We start from the raw sequence: 21379 nt of genomic DNA, 5'->3' as shown, positions 1-21379 counted from the left end.
GAATATTTTGCATCAACCTCAGTGCAGAGAGTACTCAAGTTCAGAGAAATACTGGTAACACATTGTGCATCGAGACAGGAATTTTATCCCTCAATTCAACACCTAAAAAGTATCACACACATGAAGACAATCTCTGGGCCAGCTTTGTGCTGACCTGTGGGAGAAGCAGGGACCATAAAAACATACAGTCACAATGTGTGCAAGCCTTGGGGTAAAATGTGATGAAACCAGCATGCTGCCAAATTCCATTTAGGATGCATTAACTTGACATAATGCTGTTGAGAAAATAAAAGTGCATATTCAAAAGGATGCTACTCAAACAGTAGGTTCTTGCTGAAATAAGCAGAGTTATTTCTCCATCCTAGAGATGTGTTTTTCCAGGCACCACCACAATAGTTCCCACCTACACGTAAATACAACACAGAGTCACATTCAAAGTTTTTACATTGAACCCACAGATGTGTGCATGTAAAAGTGCATGAACAAACCTTGTAGCCATATGTCTAATAATTCAGTTTGTGGCACAAAGGCTTGTACTTGCCACTTGTCAGGGCTCTTCTGAAAGCTTATATAATTCAGCGGAAGTTGTAAAGAAAAAAATAATCAAAAGAATAATATTTAAAGGGGAAAAATCCAACTTCTTAAGCTTTTTTAGCTTATCATCTTTATCAGGACATATGATTACAACTGATGCATAACAACCCTGAGACAATTAATGTGGAGTGAGACCAGCCAGTATATGTTAAAAACCAGAAAACTGGAGAAACATGCTAATGTTGCTTTTTGTTTTCTACACATTCAGCCTGATTTAAAGGATTTTCCAGCACCAGGTATATTACAAGAATTCTCATTTACACAGGCTCATGCAAATCAAAGTAAATGGAAGCTGCAAGCACAAGATCTATGTTAGCAGTTAGTAGAAAGCATAATGCAAAAATATCTTTGCCTTTCATATTAGTAACATAAATAAAGTCTTCACGGAAGCATGTTTGACTTTTTATTGTATCAACCCTTTGTCCATTAAAATGGTCCCAGTTAAAAGGTTAGCCCTTTTCTGAGCTGAAGAACAGTTTCTACGTAACAGCAGAGCTTACAATTGTCCTGGATTGTCTGGGACAGTCCCACCAGTGACCAACTGGTCCCGTGGTGTGGGAGCACTGCTCTTGGAGCTCCCACACCGCGAGACTGCTCCTGTGGCACCTCTCATTGGCACCCCTCTTCTGTACCACAGAAGCAGAGCAAAGAAGGGGATGCCAATCAGAGGAGCAAAAAAGGAAGAGGGAAAAGAAGGGCAGGTAGGCGGGATAGGAGGACAGACATGGAAAGGGAGAAGAAGGAAAACAAGAAGGTTGGGGAGAGGAGAGAGAAGTGAAAATCAGTTAATCATCTTAATCAAAAGCATGGACTAATACAACTGCAAAACATTTTAAAACTCTTCCTCAGTCTCCTATCTTCTGTTATTTTTCCATCCTAAAGCTGTAACTGATGACAGAAACATTAAGACTTTGGGTCTCCTACAAAAACCCCCAGACTATGATTTATTTCAAGTCCTGCAAATAAAATCCATCATGTAACTTCTGTATTCCTCCAAGATATTTGCAGAATCATTATTCACATTATGTGGATAAATGAGACAGGAAAAGTACATTTGATAAAGGGCTTTATTTATTCTGTTTGTCATATACAAGTTTTTTGGCCCTTTACAATCATTAAACTTCTCTGACTAGTTTGCTTAGGAGCTCAATACCATGAAGGTCTGGAAAAGATCAGTGCAATTTGGATTTCCTTTCTGTGTTGCTGGATTATGCTAGAGCACATGCTAGGTGCTGATGAGGGTGCAGAGCAGCTGCTCAAAGGCAGTTATCTTATACGTTCGTCAGCTCTGTCCTCCTAGTCTTTCTGATGGGGAAGGGACAAGAACTGATGGATCCTCTTTTCTGACTTGGAAGTTGTCAATTCCTTTCCAGAAAGGTGGTCCTTGTTGCAAAGCTCTGCACTCATAACCCACTTCTGCCTGTACTGGCTCTCAACTGCACACCTGCAGTCTTAGGAGACACATCGCAATACCTGAGATCAAACCCTTCCTGAATTGTTAAGAGTGACTTGTTATTCCTACAGAAATAATGTGCTTTGAGTATTTCAGATTCACCACTCCTAATACTACCGAAGCACAGAGTCACAGAGTCCTGCTGCCTTATTCTAGCAAACACACAGACGTGTAACTATAATAGAGGGCACTAAACCAGCCAACTTCTTGAACCAAACTGTCTCCTACATAGCAACTTTGTATTATGTAAGCAGGGAAATAATTGTTTTAAGCAGCAATTAACCTTCTGAATATTACTATTTAAAAAAATAAACATAGTGAGCCTGAAGTCCTGGCCCTCAAGAAACAGCTCATAAGAACAGCCCCAGCTATTCATGTCTGTTGCTTAAGCTAGAAGCTTGTTTTTTTCTCTTCCTTTCTTTTCTTAAACTCTGTGTAATTCTGGGTTTCTACCCACTACACCTATGAACAATTCACACTTTTTCCTTTCTCAAACACAATGAAAACACAGTAAGCAGGCTTTATTGTTAGAACCTCACTGAATTTTGTAATGAAGTGAACTGGCAGTTACTCAGCTCCTGTGACTCTGCTTTTATTAATGGCCTCCCAGGTCATAACATAGTTGTCAAAACTCAGGCAAGTGTGTATCAATCTGAGCATATGAACAGTGTGCACATCCCATTACATGCACCGTCTTTGGGGTATTCAGGCAGACACATGGCACAATTACTAAGAGGACAATCTTCCTCCTCAAAAGACTACCAGGTTTCCCCACATACCTGCCTGAAAAAGAACAGAATACATCCTCTTGGTTCCCTTCTCCATATCTAAAGAGACTTGGAGACACTCCTTTCCTGTGCCTTTTGCAGAAACTCTAACACTTACATAGAATACATACATAGAATAAACCAGGTTGGAAGAGACCTTCAAGATCATCACATCCAACCCATCAACCAATCCAACACCACCTAAACAACTAACCCATGGCACCAAGCACCCCATCAAGTCTCCTCCTGAAAACCTCCAATGATGGCGACTCCACCACCTCCCCAGGCAGCCCATTCCAATGGGCAATCACTCTCTCTGTATAGAATTTTTTCCTAACATCCAACCTGAATCTCCCCTGGCGCAGCCTGAGACTGTGTCCTCTTGTTCTGGTACTGGCTGCCTGGGAGAAGAGACCAACATCCATCTGTCTACAACCTCCCTTCAGGTAGTTGTAGAGAGTAATAAGGTCACCCCTCAGTCTCCTCTTCTCCAGGCTAAGCAACCCCAGGTCCCTCAGTCTCTCCTCATAGGGCTTGTGTTCCAAACCCCTCACCAACTTTGTTGCTCTTCTCTGGACATGCTCCAGCAAGTCAACATCCTTCCTAAACTGAGGGGCCCAGAACTGGACACAGTACTCGAGGTGCAGCCTAACCAGTGCAGTGTACAGGGTCAGAATGACCTCCCTGCTCCTGCTGGCCACACTGTTCCTGATATAGGCCAGGATGCCATTGGCCCTCTTAGCTGCCTGGGCACACTGCAGGCTCATGTTCAGCCTACCATCAACCAGCACCCCCAGGTCCCTCTCTGCCTGGCTGCTCTCCAGCCACTCTGACCCCAGCCTGTAGCTCTGCATGGGGTTGCTGTGGCCAATGTGCAGAGCCCGGCACTTGGATGTGTTCAATCTCATGCCGTTGGACTCTGCCCATCTGTCCAGCCTGTCGAGGTCCCTCTGCAGAGCCTCTCTACCCTCCAGCAGATCAACTCCTGCCCCCAGCTTGGTGTCGTCAGCAAATTTACTGATGATGGACTCAATGTACTCGTCCAGATCATCAATAAAGATGTTAAAGAGCATGGGGCCCAGCACCGATTCCTGGGGCACACCACTGGTGACTGGCTGCCAGCTGGATGTGGCACCATTCACCACCACTCTCTGGGCTCGGCCCTCCAGCCAGTTCTTAACCCATCGCAGTGTGCTCCCATCCAATCCATGGGCTGACAGCTTGGCCAGGAGTTTGCTATGGGGAACGGTGTCAAAGGCCTTGCTGAGGTCCAGGTAGACTACATCCACAGGCCTCCCCACATCCACCAGGCAGGTCACCTGATCATAGAAGGAGATCAGGTTGGTCAGGCAGGACCTGCCCTTCCTAAACCCATGCTGGCTGGGCCTGATCCCTTGGCCATCCTCTAAGTGCTGTGTAATTGCACTCAGGATGACCTGTTCCATAATCTTTCCTGGCACTGAGGTCAGGCTGACAGGCCTGTAATTCCCTGGCTCATCCAACCAGCCCTTCTTGTGGATGGGTACCACATTGGCCAGCTTCCAGTCATCAGGGATCTCTCCAGTGAGCCAGGACTGATGAAAAATCATGGAGAGTGGCTTGGCCAGCTCATCTGCCAGCTCTCTCAGCACCCTAGGATGGATCCCATCTGGTCCCATGGACTTGTGGGGGTCCAAGCTGCTGAGGAGAGCTCCAATCACTTGCTCATGGAACACAGGGAAACTATGCAGCTCCCTGGCTCCTTCTGCCAGCTCTGCAGGCCAGCTGTCTGGAGGACGTTCTGTCCTGCTAGTAAAAATTGAGGCAAAGAAGGTGTTAAGTAACTCTGCCTTTTCCTCATCCTGTGATACAACATTTCCCTCCATGTCAACCAAGGAGTGGAGGTTGTCCCTGCCCTTCCTTTTGCTATTAATATATTTATAGAAGGACTTTTTGTTGTCCTTCACAGCAGAGGCCAGTCTAAGCTCCAAATGTGCTTTTGCCTCCCTAATTTTCTTCCTACATGATTTCACTACATCCTTAAACATTCTGTGGGTTGCCTCACCTTTCTTCCAAAGATGATACACCCTCTTTTTTTCCCTTAGTTCTATTAAAAGTTCATTACCCAACCAGGCTGGCCGTCTGCCCCGGCGGCTCCTCTTCCGGCACATTGGCACAGCCTGCTCCTGAGCCTTCATCAGTTCTTTCTTGAAGCAGGTCCAGCCCTCCTGGGCCCCTTTATTTTTAAGGGCTTTCTCCCAAGGAACCCTCTGAATTATTTCCTTGAGCAACCTCAAGTCTGCCCTCTGGAAGTCCAGAGTGGAGGTCTTCTTGCTGCCCCTCTTAGTTTGATTGAATACTGAAAATTCAATTATCTCGTGGTCGCTGGCCCCTAAACAGCCTCCGACCACCACATCACCCACCAGCCCTTCCCTGTTGGTGAAGAGGAGGTCAAGCATAGCCTTACCCCTGGTAGGCTCACGCAGCACCTGGGATAAGAAGCTGTTCTCCATGCACTCTAAGAACCTCCTAGACTGTCTCCTCTCTGCTGTGTTGAGATCCCAGCAGATGTCAGGCAGGTTGAAGTCGCCCATAAAGACAAGGTCAGGTGATCTTGAGACAGCCTTAAGCTGCCTATAGAATGCTTCATCAACATCATCCTCCTGGTTGGGTGGTCTATAACATACTCCAACCAGGATGTCTGCCCTGCCGGTCTTCCCTCTAATTCTTGCCCACAAGCATTCAACCCGATCATCCCTGATCTCCAGCTCAATGGCATCTAGTGCCTCCCTGATGTACAGGGCCACCCCTCCACCCCTTCTTCCTTGCCTGTCTCTCCTGAAGAGCCTGTAGCCATCAATCGCAGCACTCCAGTCATATGAGTTATCCCACCATGTCTCTGTGATGGCAACTACTTTGTGAACTGGCTTTGGTATCACTTGTTGCCATCTCACTCAGCCTTCTGCACAGAAATATCAAGACTCTACATCCTGAAGACCTGCTGAATTAACACTCATGTTTTCCTGAACACTGACAGTTGAGAACCTGTAGGCCTTTTATTTCAGCTGGCTTGATCATTTGTCACTTTGTACTCTTGTAGGTGAAAAGTCAGCTCAGTGCTTTCAGGAAGCTGAAAGTAGTTGCTGTATTCTTTGCATTCTTAGAAAATATGGAATCTGGCACAGTTCTGAAGTTTGCCTCATAATTCATCTGTCTTATGAGAAAAATTGGCTTCACTCCAGAGCTCTCATAACTGTGAGTGTCAAGATTCCGCATAAACTGTGCACATATTGGTACAATTTTAGTAAAAAATGAAGTCTTTGACAACTGCAGAGGCTATACATATTAGTCCCATCTTACTGTAGCCAAGCTGCAGTACTTTTCACAGCTTAAGACCCTATCCCAGCACACCACCCTCAGAAACAGCAGTTCTCCCTACACCTCACCATAACATTTCTGCTTCTAATTGTATGACTAAAACTTCTGGTAATTTATATTAATTTGATGGTAAAAAGGGAAGTGTAACCATATTTTTGCCTAACAGGCTATATATGAAAACAATGGGATCTGCTGACAAATGTGTTGGAACAGCAAATTCCAAATGCCAAAGATGTGATTATACTGAAGTAGCTGTAATTGGAAGAGGACATATAAAAACCACATAGAATAGCTGTGACTCCTTAGCAGAAAAGATGGAAAGGACAGTTACAAGAGTTTATTTTTAAACTATTTTAAAACGAAGGGCAAAATTGTTGATTACACAGAGACAGTAAGAAGAAAAAAGGTTACAGTGCCTGTTAGAACTTCCTTTTTGGCTCTCATCAGTCTAAAACTTACAGGACTGATTATTCCTTCATGCTATTTTCATGTACAGTCATTATGAAGATACCATTATGGCAACGGAAGGCAGCTTCACCACAGAGGAGGTATCTAGTCATCTGATTAACCCACCAGCTATAAACAGAGTAGGTAGCGTGGAAGCACTAGAGGAGCTCCCAGCTTCAGTGTTGCTTTGAAATGTTGGGCAGCACAAGCCACATTTTTCCCACATTATGGATTACCAGTGTTAGTGTGGCAAACTGGAAGCCTCCTTTGTCTTGTAATATCCTGCTTTGGAAGTATGGTATGTTGAAAGAGTCAAAGTGCCTGTTAATTTCAGGGCCTTAATTTTAATGCCTTCCTCCACAGCAACAGGGCAGGTTCAGCTCAATTACAGTATCACAGTATCACAGTATAACTAAGGTTGGAAGAGACCCCAAGGATCATCAAGTCCAACCTGTCCCAACAGACCTCACAACTAGACCATGGCACCAAGTGCCACGTCCAATCTCCCCTTGAACACCTCCAGGGACGGTGACTCCACCACCTCCCTGGGCAGCCCACTCCAATGACGAATGACTCGCTCAGTGAAGAACTTTTTCCTCACCTCGAGTCTAAACCTCCCCTGGCACAGCTTGAGACTGTGTCCCCTTGTTCTGGTGCTGGTTGCCTGGGAGAAGAGACCAACCCCTTCCTGTCTACAACCACCTTTCAGGTAGTTGTAGAGGGCAATGAGGTCACCCCTGAGCCTTCTCTTCTCCAGGCTATTGGCTTAGGCAGTGCAGGACTGAAAATGTGGACAGACTCAGCCTGAAGTGTACATGGCAGACTAGTACACTCTGAAAAGCAGGGTACTTGCTGGCATCAGAGAGCAAACCCAGAGCCAAGTCCAAGAGAAGCAAAGCTTCCTAGCAGGGAGCTAAAGGGACTTCAGTGTTTTCCCTCTCCTAGACTGAAAATAGTGCTGAAAAGCTGCAGGAGAGACTGATGCTTATGCTCATGTTGTTGGGAATTCACTAGCACAAACCAATTGAAAGCTCAGCTTAATCGGTCAATTAAACTCCTTTTACAAGTTACTTTTGCATCATCAAAGCAGAATAAAGCAGCTGGAAGGTGCAAGGGCCTCTGGTGTAAAACATCTGGCCACTGTACCACTGGCATTTGCTAGTTGATGTGCAGTAACAACTTGGTGGTATTCACCCAAAACAAAATATTTTTTCCCACTTTTTCAACTCTATCTCAAAACATTAATGTTTGCTAGATAACACACTACACCTTTTTATGGAAAAATGGAGAAACAAAGACTTCATATGAGTAAATGAGAACAGGCTAAGAAATTATTATGGTCTAACATTTTATTTGAAAAGATCACTAATCCTCCTGCTTTATTTGTTAAAATGCTGTGGTCAGAAAAATAAAAGGGGAGCAACCCTTTTCTTCCCATTTCACACCCTGCATCTGTTCTCCTGTTCAAATACTGAATGAAAAATTATTATTACTTTCTGACCATGATGTTCAGCACCACATTCTTTGAGAGTTTTAAAAACATAAACTCATTTATTTTTCAAACATGAGATCAGGAAGTATTACTAACTTAATTTTGTATCTCACAAAATGGGACACTAAGGAGATGTAAAGCCAAAAATCTCAGAAGTTGGTAGTTAGAGGCTGTCTGTAGCAATATTCTATTTGCCAACCATCACCAAGCAGCTGTGTGACAGGAAGAGCAAGAAGGCAGCTCTACATGCTCCAGAGAGGTCTTTTATGGATGTGCCAACTATTTTCTACACACAGCTTTCATCTCCTGCAGCACCTGCAGCAGGGATCCTACAGTGCATCAGCACTTCCTTTTGCAACCGCTCTGTTCCCTGAGGACTCTAACTAGGGCAGGATCCCTGTGCCATTGCATCACTAGTATTGTTACTAGCCACATGTTCTGGGTAGACTGAGGGGAACCAACTATGCTTCATGTGAGTTAACCCATAGCAGTTAGTTTTTTTGTCAGTGCCCAACACTGAACAAAAGCAAGAAAACACATGATAAAAGAAAGAATGCTTATAAAAATAAATTTTATCAAAAGACACTTCATGGATTCACAGTTGACTCATCAACTAGATTCATGGGTGTAGATTTACTGGTCCATATTACAGAGAAGAATGTACTTTGTTGGTTAGAGATACTCCTGTTCTGTCTCAGCAGTCCTGTCCCAAGCAATTTTTACTCTCCCACTCCCCCAGGTCTGTGTTTCACTGGACTGACCTCAGCCTCTGTGTTTAGCTCTTACCTCTTCTCTTTTCTGTTCTCTCCACTATTGTTCTTATTCCAGCTTCTCCCCGCCACCCCAATAATTCAGCATAAGGCCAACATGTGTCATGGGGAATTTCAACATTAACAGTAACAATGTGGTGCAATTATAGGCAACTGAAAATCTTCAGTGAAAACATCACTGAAAGCTTCACCTATAAAGTATTTACATGCTCACCCTATCACACATGCCTTCCTGCAGACATATGCACAGCTACACATGCTACGTGAACAGCAGAGAAGAACACAATGCTCACAGCTGATTTCCTTACATACACATATCTTTTGCCATCACATTCAGAATTGTACCTTGTGAAGACTATTTTAAATGTTATTCTGTGAATGATAAAATGCCTCTCTTATTTTTAAGGACTCATGTTAGCTAAATTAAGAGATGCAATGTACATTTGGAAGCACATGCCTTTGTGTGACGTACCTCTCTTCTACCGAAATCTCCTTCAGCTGCTGATGTGGTTTTGTCCCTTCCATTTCTCGGATGCTTACTGCATAGATCTTAGTGGTGTAGTCAATTGCTTTTTCTCTTGCAACATCACTATCATAACCTGAGGAAAATATAACAGAATAAAACAAACTACCCTTGTTTCATAGTGGAAGAATGAAAAATAAGATCTGTAACAATAAAAGGAAGGAAACAAATCCTACCAAGCTCTCCCTACACTGGACTTTAGTACATGAAATTTTCTTAGCCCACTTCAAGTTAAACACCCATGTGAATCTGTGTAATGAAGACGAAATTAAAGACTTGTTTTATACAATCCTTTTTACCTCCATCTTCTTCTGCATCTGTGTCTGATTCTTCACTATCAACCAGCTTACTCTCCTGAATGCCCAAAAATTCTCTGGTCCAGATCATCAAAGCTGTATCAGCACCACCTACAGTCAGCAGCACAGAATCATTGTGTAACCACCGCACATTGGTTACCTGTGTGCTGTGACCCACGTACTTCTTGAATTTTGCATGCTGGCCCTGTAGCACAAAGAATTCACACATTAGCAAGATGACATACTGCTAATAGTGTATGCCTTAATTGCTTTTCTTGCACACTTTCTAATAACAGAAATACACATGCTTATTTACCTTCACTGGATATGAAAAAAGCTTCACAAAACCAAAATCATCTCCTGTAGCTAACAGTGTTCCATCTTTGGTAAGACTAGCTGCATTCACAACGGTGACATCACTGTGCATGGGCCAAATTCCTTCACAAGTAGGACCCAGAACACATGTCCAGGTGTCCCACTCAATCTTCTCTACCTGCAATCAAAATTTACCCATGAGAAGTAATCTTAATACAGGCCAATACACACCAGTTCATGTATATATTTTCCTATGTATTAACTGAAGTTTTAGACGAGGTTCACTGTTTCTAGCTCCTTAATGCAAACTGCATATCTTTATCAAAAGGCTTAATACTTTCCCAAGGTAGAGCAATGATTTGGATACAAATCTCCTTAAAGATTTCCTAAGGTGATAAACATTGGCTGTTTTGTAGAACAATTGTGTATTCTAAGTAATCAACACCATTAAAAGCCAGGTCATGCTGTTTAACGATGGTTTGTAACCTGTATGCACACACAGTACACAGCAAATGGGTGATTGTTCAGGAAAGGAGATTCTGGGAAGGGCTGCTATTAAACAAACAATAAGTTCAGATATACAAACAGAAACTTGCAAGTTCTACCCTTTTACAAATGTTAGGAAAGACACTGCATAGAATGATTAAATAATTCTAACCACTGCAATTACAGTATTTTAAAAGGAAAAAAAATGCCATTTGAAGACAAAAGATGCTAATTTTCAACAGCCCACAATAATAACTTTCACAGTAAAAAATCCAGTAAGCATAGTTCATACCTCAGCAATTCTTATAATATGCCTTTTCCCCCTTGGTGCTTCAAAAAATAGTTGTTCTTTGGCACCAGAATTGACTTGCAATAACTTTCCTGGATATGAAATAAGAATTTATTGTGAATCTTATTCATTATTATGAATATTAGCAACTTTCTTTTTAGTGAGGATTTCTGGGGGTAAGCAATGAAATTATCCTCCAGAGAGTTATTCACAGCAAAAGTAAAACAGATGCTCAGAATCACTCTCATAAAAATCCTATGCTCTTGATTCATGGCTGAAGCAATAATTTAAATACCATCCAACAGCCTTGATAAAAATTAAGTCGTGCAGCAAATCACTTTCTTCTGAGAAGAAATGTTTTACTTGTATTGTCATCATCATGATAATGGATAGTTAGAATTACAAAAGCATATGCTATTAATGTTCATAAGAATTTTGCAAGACAACTTTCCCAAAAGAAACACTGTAGGCCCCTGTCTGCTTTTTCACTAACTGCCATATAGACCAGCTCTGCAGCAAACTGTCCTTTGCAGATGAAGTTTACCGTACCCATACAAATACTGTGATTTTATGAAGATAATCCTGTATGCAACCAATAGTATGTTAGCAAGGTTTTGTGCATGAAGGAGCAAAAAGTGCTTTCAAATGCAGCTATACAGTATCTCTGATAGAAGAAAATTACAGGCATTTTCTGGATTTTTCAAATTAACAACTCTAGAGTAGAGTTGTAGAGTATGAATTCTTGTGAGGATTTAATACAAAAGCAGTTCTACAATATTTAAACTGCATAAATGCCAGAGAAAGGACTCTGAGAATCCCCGGATGAGATTATCTGCTGGTATGAATGTGTGCAGCTCCAGCTGCACATCTTGCATCTTGCCCTTTGTTACATGACCTACATTCAGTCTGTGGGAACCACTGACAACAAGTGTAATATGGGGCTACAACAGTGCCATGTCCATCCTTGTAACATCTATATAACACATACAACTTAGTGTATTAATCCTTCACATCCAGAAGTTCAGTTATAGTTTCCAATGAATACCATTAAGGACACACTAAGAATTTTCAGTGTTCTTATATCTGCACATACAACACATCAGAGAGCTGGCTACTAGAGGTACAGAGGTACACAGGTAGTATCAAGACACATTGCTATTGCTGTGTGTGTAACTACCAGTAGTTGAGATTACCAGGCTGTCAGCAGGCACACAGTGCTAGCTCAGCTGCAGCATGGCTTACTAGCTCAGAAAGGCAACTGGACCTGAGTGAATTATGAAAGGACATTAGCTAATGTTGTTGTCAGTGATCTTGTACCACATTTCAGAACTAGCACAGCAAGGGAAGCAAGGCTCAGATACACAGGTGGCTTCACACAGAATCATATTAGATTTGGGAAGGCTTATTTGCATGAGCTCATTATCAATCCTGCTAGACTTAATTAGTTGTGACAGTAAGTCTCTCCAACTTCACTGCAGTGATTGCTATGTCACACTCAGTAAGGAAGAAAGGAAATTGGACATACAAGGTGGAAAAGAAAAACGTGCCACATGCTACAAGAGTGAAAAAAGAACAGGGGACAGAAATGCAGTATTATGTTCCTAAGTGACATTTTAGTCATATGCTGTCAGCAGTGAAGTACCATGTGCTCTGGTACAAATGCTACAAGTGTGTATGCATTCCACCAACAAATGTAATTGTGCTGAACACATATGGTGCTTGATGCTGAAAAATCATTTGTATTAGTAGTTACAAGCTTATCTCAGTAACTGGTGTGAACACAGTTTTCTGATACTCTGTTTTACCGGCAATTTCAATCTGTATCTTTAGTCAAACAGTTTACCTCTTGAGTCCCAGTCAATGTGGGTGATGTAGCTAGATGCACCTTTACAAATGCCAACTCTTTTGCTGGTAAGTACATTGTAAATATCTACAAAGTTGTCATGGGAAGCCACAGCCAGATACTTCCCTGATTCTGCAAAGAGACCCAGAGATTATTAAAGGTGTACATGTTACAAGCACTATTGTCATATATTTTTATTACTGTAGTGCATCCAAATGCATCAGTTGGGGTGGGTCCCACATTAAACTCTATATAATCACGCAAAACTGTGAAGTATTTGAATGCATGGAGCACACAGAAACCAGTGTACCTTATAAACATTGAGTCTTCTGTCTAGTGGAGAAAAATAAGGCTCTAAGACAAACAGTGCCCTTCCCACTTATTATCTGATTATACCTCGTGAAAACTTTATATCTGAGATCATTTCCTTTCTGTGGTGAAAAGAGACCATGTCTTCAACAGTGTCAGCATTGACCACCAGAAAGCTCCCATCATTCAACCCTACAGCCAAGGCCTTCCCATCAGGAGAAAAGGCACAGCATCGACCACCTGTAACAGAAAATGGAAAGGAGCATCTTAAGGTTTACAAACTTATTTGACTGAGAAAGCCATTAATAAACTCCAGCAGAAAGGCTTTTGTATCAAGTACATAGATTTGTTATTTAAAAAACCCCATATCTATTATATGATTGGAAGACTCTGATTAATGTTTTACTAAATGGGAATGTACCCTCTGAGCTGACAGTGGTGACTTGACCAGTCCTGAGATGGGCTTAGGTGTAAACACCACCTTCCAAGAAAGTCTAAACACACCAATGACAGAGATAAACATTGAAAAACCCAAACAACCAAACACATAGCAAGGATACTCAGATGGAAAATTCAAAGACTCAAGGCAGAATAACAACATGTCTTTCAGGGATACTACACTAAAGCTTCTTCATTGTATGATTGAATAATAGTTCCTATCAGGTGGAGCACATTTAAAAGAGAGATGTGGTATACTTCCTCCACTTTTTGCCTTAGCATTATTTCTGACCATACTCTCTGATACATCTATCCTCATGTGCCCCTGAGGTCACCTCTCCAAAACACTTGATTCTTTTCTCTCAGCCAGTTAGAGTTCATGTGCTCTGGATCTGTCACTGAAAACGAAAACACTGAATTTACATCACAAAATTTCTGAAAGACATCAATGAGTAAATGAAATAAGGGTAATTTTGCAAGGCAGCATTTCCACATGGCTCATCTCATTCTATGTAGAAGAGAGGGCAGGAAAACTATTAATTTTCAGAGAAGTTGGTATAACATGTAAACTCATATTGCCACTGAAGGCTGATTGTACTCAACATGCAGTTTGTCTTCATAAGTAAACTTTAATGTCAGCATGATGGCCTTAAGTGTTCTTATGAAGAAAAATGATTCTGAGGTCAACTCATTCCCCTTGAAATCAGAGTAAGATTTATTAAAGTTAATGTTATTATTATTCATTACAATAGATTAGAATCTTTTCTCTTTCTACCGTTCTCATTGACTTGGCACATGCCAAAGACAATTTTTTCCCTATGCTTCTGATTTCTTAATGACCATGTCTTCTTCCTCTCTTAATTTATGCCCGAGATGTGCATCAAAAGCAGAGATGGAACTGTTAAAGAAAGAGAGCAGAATCATTACTACCACAGAGCATGGTCAAATGAGAATTACCCTTTTTGAGTTTCCTCACTGCCAGCATGCGGTGCTGGGATGAAAGTTCCCAGATTCGTAGTGTTTTATCATCACTTACTGTTGCACAGACAGGCAAGAGAGGATGAGCTGCCAACCCCCAGACTTCTCCTTCCATATGTCCCTAAAGGAAATTATTAATAGAAGAGAAAATAAGGCATTTGGGTTAACATATTTTCCAAGCACCTGCTCTGTCTCCTTTCATGTGTTGGGCAAGAAGGTTTCCACCGTCTCCTCTCAAAAATCTCCATGTTCAGAGAGATCTGAATGTCTGGTCCATTTCTTCTGATAAATGTCTAAAATAGACTCTTCCATATCTGCTCCACTACTATCAGCTGTATCATAGTAGTATCGTAGTATCAGTCAGGGTTGGAAGGGACCACAAGGATCATCTAGTTCCAACCCCCCTGCCATGGGCAGGGACACCTCACACTAGATCAGACTGGCCAGAGCCTCATCCAGCCTGGTCTTAAACACCTCCAGGGACAGGGCCTCAACCACCTCCCTGGACAACCCATTCCAGGGCTTCACCACTCTCATGGTGAAGAATTGCCTCCTCACATCTAGCCTGAATCTCCCCACCTCCAGCTTCATTCCATTCCCCCTAGTCCTATCACTACCTGATATCCTGAGAAGTCCCTCCCCAGCCTTCTTGTAGGCCCCCTTCAGATACTGGAAGGCCACAATGAGGTCACCTCGGAGCCTTCTGTTCTCCAGACTGAACAGCCCCAACTCCTTCAGTCTGTCCTCAAAGGAGAGGTGCTCCAGCCTAGTATTATCATTCTTCCAATGCTATTTCAGACTTGAAACAAACAGCAAATAGCTATGCCCCAAACAGGACTTTATGCTGAAATCCTAATATGGGCTAATCTGTCTTCAAGGTTCATGCAAATTTTTAGCTCCTGGAGAATACTCTTTGCCCAACATATACATCCTGTTCTAGTCTTCTTTTCTTGTTGCACCCATCTTGTTGGTGCTGCATTTCATGGTTAAATCTTATCTGGATTTCACTTTGGTAACTGGTGGGTTTTTTTGAGATGTTGAAATACCATGAACAGAAAAAGGGGAGGAAATGTCATGACACTTTGATTACACTTCATGTATTTTCTATTGCAGCTCAACTTCATGCATGCAAGAATCGCAGAACCACAAAACAGTAGGGGTTAGAAGGGACCTCCAGAGATCATTGAGTCCAAGCTCCATGCCAAGGCAGGTTCATCTAGAGAAGGTCACACAGGCAGGTTTTGAGTATCTCCAGAGATGGAGAGTCTACCACATCTCTGGGTAGCCTATTCCAGTGCTCTAAAAGAAGTTCCTCCTTATGTTTAGATGGAGTTTATATATGTAACCGGATGACAAGTATAGCACTTCACTTTACCAGACAACTCATAGCAATCAGGTAATGTTAAGGAAATTTTGCTATCTTTCATCATTAGGATGAGATGGCAATTTCAAAGCAGTGAATGAGTTAATTTGTAAACTGCAACTGCTCGCACACAGATCAACAAAGCTGTCATGAAGGCAATACAAATCTGAAAGATCATTTTTTGTGATCAGAACTGGAAAGAAAAATACCAAAGAAGCAACCAAAGAATTTTTTTTTTTAAAAAACAATGTTAATTTAGTCAATTATAGAAAACCGAAAAAGTTAAAACTTGACAAATTATAACTCAGTAAATGATATAGACAATGTTCTACAGAATGAGATTACAATTATTCAAGACACTAAACCAAAACAACATTGAATACATCAGTGGACATATATGTGAAAATTTTTAAATCAAACTTCACAAAATACCATCTTGCCAAAAGAGCTCTTCTTGTGCTTTGCACATCTGCAATGACAACTGCCATAAGTCTAAAACAATTTTGCACACATCGAAGTATAGTATCCTTCAGAATACACTATATTATTTCAGTAAAATAATGTAAATTGAATCACACTGTCAAATAAGTTATCTTTACTCTTCATTTTGATGTTGGGTCCTAAACTAATAATATATCTGAAAAACTCATAACAAGTCTCATCAGCCTTTGGACTTAATGGACTGTTTGTTCTACCTTCAGAATTCAGTAATCCACAGTTAATCTCAAAGTAATTCATATAAGAAAGCGCTGACTTCTGCCTGAGCAAGGAAAGCAACGCTGACCAAGAGATTAATGAAATCAGAAAGAAAATGCCTGAGGAAATCTTATCGGATCTTGTATTCTACAGGAAATATTTTGATGTGGAAGATCCACACATACCTGGACAAGTAGAGTCATAGGGCCACTTTTATCAATTTCAAGTATCTCTCCATTTTTAGTTCCTACTAATATATGACCATGTCCTAGACTGATAGCACGGATAGAGGGATTGTCTTCTAAAAGTAAACCTGAAGAATACAAAGATAGTAATTTTAGGGTTTTATTGTGAAATCAGTGTCTCATATCATCTACAGTTTATACAGCTTGTATCATCTATAATTAAAATCTGTTTAAAATTATGAAACATGAGATACACTTGCCTCATCAAACTATCACATAATCCAGAGATTTAATTCCAAGGAGGAGACCTTATGCTAGTCTGCGTTGAGGCAATATAAGGACTAACATCTGATTGCTTTCTAAGGGGTGACAGTGTATAAGGAGTTCTGACGCTCCAGCACCACAGACATTAATTCTGTCATTACCTGTGAATATCACTTTACAGACTTCCACACTGATGCCTGGGGAAGTACAATTTAATAGGTTTTCTAACTCATAGGGACCCTGGTCCCTCTGCCTGAAATCTGGCCAGTTGAGGAAGTTGCTAAATAGAACAGATTTTGGAACATGAAGACTTACAGGCTTGTGACATTTCCTTTTAGAGTAATGTCTTCAGCAAAAACAAAGCCAAATGTCATGGAATAGAGGAAACAGCAGAGCAAACTATAAATGGCAAAGATGGTGTGAAATACAACTTGTAGCAATCAAACCAGAAAAATTCCAGCACAAAATTGTAGTAGTATATTACTGTTCCTTTGTGTTCTGGTTAAGATTTAATACCTATTACTGCCATTTTGCCAGCCTTCATGCATATAGTCCTTATTAAAACACACTGAAAAAGAATACCTTTAGAACTAGCAGATAGTGCTGCTCTTTTAATAGCATACGTCTTCAGACATCTTTCAAACATATCATCCCAGAGTGCCACAATTCCATCCTTTCCACCAGTTACAAACCCCTGTATGATCACAGCATGAAAACACAGAAAAATGTCAGCACGTATATGTTGACATTTAAATAGACATGTCCAAAGGCAGTATACATTCTCCCTTGCATTTTGTTCTTGTGTCCAATTAAAAATACTGAACCTTTTCTTTTGAAGAATTATTGACGCAACTGAAAGAAAATACTTTTGATATCTTGAATAATTCACTCATAAACAAAACCTTTGGGTATCTGAAGTCTTGCTTGTTTAAGATAAGGTGATAAAATTATTTCAAAGTTCATGTTTCAAATTTTGAGAACTGACAATGCAAAAATATTTTTGGGATCAGGTTGAAGAGTCAATGAACATTACATGTTACTCTCCTGTGGTCTACAAATCTGAAAGTGACATGTGTGAAAACAGTAAGAAATAAATTCAGCATAATTAGATCAGAAAGCTGTTGCCCAGGGAAAGAGCACATATAACAGGAGCTTACAAGTACCTATCTATTGAGTAACAAAAGCCATTAATATTGGGTTTGTGATTTAATCACAGAGTCATCCAGTGTAATTTGTTTTGTGTTATGGTTTTGATTATTAAAGCACCTTCAATGCTAGTGCAATGAAGGACAATGTCTTGCTTACATATACATATAAAAACCCAGAGCCACTTTACTGGGAGCTGAGTTAAATGCTTCCACAATTCAGTACTGCAACAAAAATGACAGTGATGAATGAATCACATAAGATAATATATACCTTATCCAATGCATGCATGGCAAACACAGGTCCATCATGGGCCTTCACTGTCTTAAGCAACAGAGTATCCTTCCAGATAAAAATGTCTCCAGTAGCTGCACCAGAGAAAACCAGATCTTCTATTCGCCCATAGGAAACAGTCATCATAGTTTCCAGTTTCCCAGTCATTCCAAAAGTTCCTCGTTTTGATGCAAAGCCTCCACCTGCAGTATAAACTAAGGTAAGTCTCTTCATATTCCCATTTGTAGCCATAGTGCTGTAAAGGACAAATGTCTTGGCCGCATCACCTAAGACAGTAACAGAAATACTGAAAACAGAGCACAAGGCAAACGATAAGAAAGGCAAGCTAGCAATGACAGTTTTGAAGCAGTTCCAGGCTCTATTTTCAGATTATTTTGGAGAGGAATTGTGTAAGAATTAATACAGTGGCTGGCAGAACATTTTTAGCACAGGGTACCTAAATTATAAGAGTGGTATCCTTGCCTCAAGTCATCACTGTATTTCACAGGTAACACCAGACTAATATTCTCAATTCCACTGAGCAAATCTTAATTCAGAAGACACCCTTTTTATTGCAAAGAGAGAATTTGTGGAGTAAGATAGCACTTAATGCAAATTCTTGTAACAACTTGGCAAACAGCAATGCAAGTCTATTTCATTACTACAGAAATAAAAAAGGGGGGGGGGGCGGGGAGAGGGAGTAGTGGGGGAGAAATGTCATTTCAAAATTGAGAGCACCTGAACCACTTCAGTGTTATAAAGTACAGGAACTTCTTAAAACTATCCAATTTTGAGTTGTCTTGAGTTCTGTTTTTAGCTACCTTTGTGCTTCCTTACCTTTGCTGAGTTTTACACACAGAAGATGCCCTCTGAGATCTTTTTTCCCCAAGTACTTGTGAGGTGTATATACAATTCAAAGTTATGAAGAACAAAAAATGCAGTCCTGAATAAAAGACATCCTCGATCAGAACCCAACTCTGCTGGATTTCTCAGTCTGACAGAACAGTCTAGACTGAGAGGTACGGCCCATTCGGAATATGTTTGGTTGTTAGTTTGCAGAATCTTACCCTCTTTTCAAATAATGGAAAACTCAATTTCATTATTTAGCAAAGGAAACAAAATTACTGAGTCATAAAAAAAATATTACTTTGACTCTTGTGATATCACATTGGGATTTTTAACCTGCCGGATAAAACATAAATTACAGCAATTAAACTTCTGCAAAATATCTGTTTCTTTATTTCTATTTTGTTTTGCCCAGGCACATATATTAAGGTCTGTTCTTAAACCTATCTTTCCAACCTGAGACCTTCAAACATGCACTTCCATCTCTGGAAGTCGCTTCTGATGACTTAAAAACATCTCTATCCTAAACCTGCATCATTGCTGAAGTGTTACATCAGGACCTGAAGCGCACACATAAGGGTTTTTGTAGTGTGCCAGAGATACCTCAGATTCTTAGTTATCAGCTGGCATTTTCAAAACAAGGGTCATAAGCTGCCTAAGTGAATTACAGGATGGCATGTTTTCTGAAAACCATGAATACGTGTTCAGGAGAAATCCTTAATGGAATGAACTAGGGTTAAAAAACCAATTAGCTCGAAATGACTGCCAAAGAGAAAGGATTGTGACATTTACTGATTCAGAAGAAGATTTTGAGCTCTTTAGTATTTTCATTAACTATATAATTGCCTTACAAACAAAACAAACTCAAGGTGAGAATATGACATCCTTGTATTAAAAAGATACACATGCTAAAGTAAATGAAATAAAGAATATTCAGTACAGTACCTGTCAGCTGCCAAAATTTGATGTGCTTTATCCCAACTGTGACTAATTTGTCTACATGATGTGGATTACACTTCACTACAAATATTTTATCTTTATGGCCCCTGCAATAAAAATAAAAATTAAAACCCACAGTAATGGTTGACTTAACATTTTAATTTCTTTCAAATAGGCATTCCAACATATTCGACTATCCAAAGAGAGCCTTTAACAGGGAGAGTCTAATCACCATGACTGTCATACTTCTGCTGCAAATCCAACAGTATGGATCTATCAAACTCTGAGGATTGGCAGAGGATGCGTCCATCATCTCTACCAATATTACCCTACCCAACAAGAGGTACTGCTATATTTCTAATCTGCAAGTGTTTAGCCTTGGAAGTCTGACCCATGGAGCTGAGTATACACTGTACAGGAATTAGACTGCAGAAGTGTGGTGAATAAAAATTGTCTCCTGCTGAATTGCAGTTCAGATAAATCATAACAAAGAAACAGGAAGCAAAGGTCAATGCAATTAATACAAAGGTATAAAGGGTAGCATAACTATTTAAATGGATAAGAACTCCATGAATATTTAAAATCCCCTGTCAAGAAAAATGAGGAAACCTTTAACCTACTGTGCTTCAAGAGGAAAAATAAAATAATTGTAAATGGTCTGGGCTGGAAAGGACCTTAAAGATCCTCTGTTTCCAATCCTCCTGTTACAGGCAGGGACAAATACTACTAGAAGATTCCAGTACAAAATTTAAAACTATAATTTAAGAAACAGTTCATTCAGCAGCAGATATACACCTTCAAATTTACTTCTTAGGTAACTGAAGTTATTCTTGTTTGAGTATGTATTTATGGGAATTTGTATGTTTAAGTTTCACTGTTGCAAAAATTAGGAAAAAAAAAAAAAAAAAAAGGAAAACCAAACCAAAAAGCCTACTTTGTATCAGGGAATAATTTCTGTATTGGTGTTTTATAAAACACCAAGAGAAAAAATAACTACCTGTTCAGTATTAATTTTCAGGTTTTGTACTGTGATGCCACCACTGGAGCCTGACTGGTTTAGCAGATCTGAAAATTCACATGGTTCTAACAACCCTCTTGGTTTCTTTACTTTCTTTTGGTGAATCAGTCTAGACAAAAAGTAGCCCTTTACACCTTTGACATTTAAAGTACATCATCTTGCAGTTCCTCCTTCTCCTGTTCCTCCATTTTGCTATAGTGATGCCCAGCCTTTTGGTTCAGGCTAGTTACACTGCCTCCTCTGGCAGCATATAATCACACAGGCAAAATGCACAACCCTGAGGCCAATATCA

General features: G+C 40.5%; 1 protein-coding gene across 2 annotated transcripts in view; it reads right to left on the bottom strand.

Moving 5' to 3' along the window:
• Positions 1–21379, bottom strand: part of EML6 (EMAP like 6) — a 123022-nt gene that overhangs the window by 19609 nt on the left and 82034 nt on the right. For both annotated transcript variants that reach the window (XM_054180038.1, XM_009902062.2), the window contains exons 17-27: positions 20076–20176; positions 18285–18487; positions 17448–17559; positions 16602–16729; positions 14337–14478; positions 13029–13181; positions 12633–12764; positions 10793–10881; positions 10016–10192; positions 9703–9904; positions 9353–9479 (exon numbers count right to left, since the gene is read on the bottom strand). In XM_054180038.1, coding sequence (XP_054036013.1) covers positions 9353–9479; positions 9703–9904; positions 10016–10192; positions 10793–10881; positions 12633–12764; positions 13029–13181; positions 14337–14478; positions 16602–16729; positions 17448–17559; positions 18285–18487; positions 20076–20176 — 1566 coding nt within the window. The remainder of the gene's footprint in view (positions 1–9352; positions 9480–9702; positions 9905–10015; positions 10193–10792; positions 10882–12632; positions 12765–13028; positions 13182–14336; positions 14479–16601; positions 16730–17447; positions 17560–18284; positions 18488–20075; positions 20177–21379) is intronic.

The sequence above is a fragment of the Dryobates pubescens genome, chromosome 3 (genome assembly GCF_014839835.1).
Source record: "Dryobates pubescens isolate bDryPub1 chromosome 3, bDryPub1.pri, whole genome shotgun sequence".
NCBI classification, from domain to species: Eukaryota; Metazoa; Chordata; class Aves; order Piciformes; family Picidae; genus Dryobates; species Dryobates pubescens.
The sequence above is the reverse complement of the archived record's forward strand: the minus strand, read 5'-3'. Positions and strand labels throughout refer to the sequence as shown.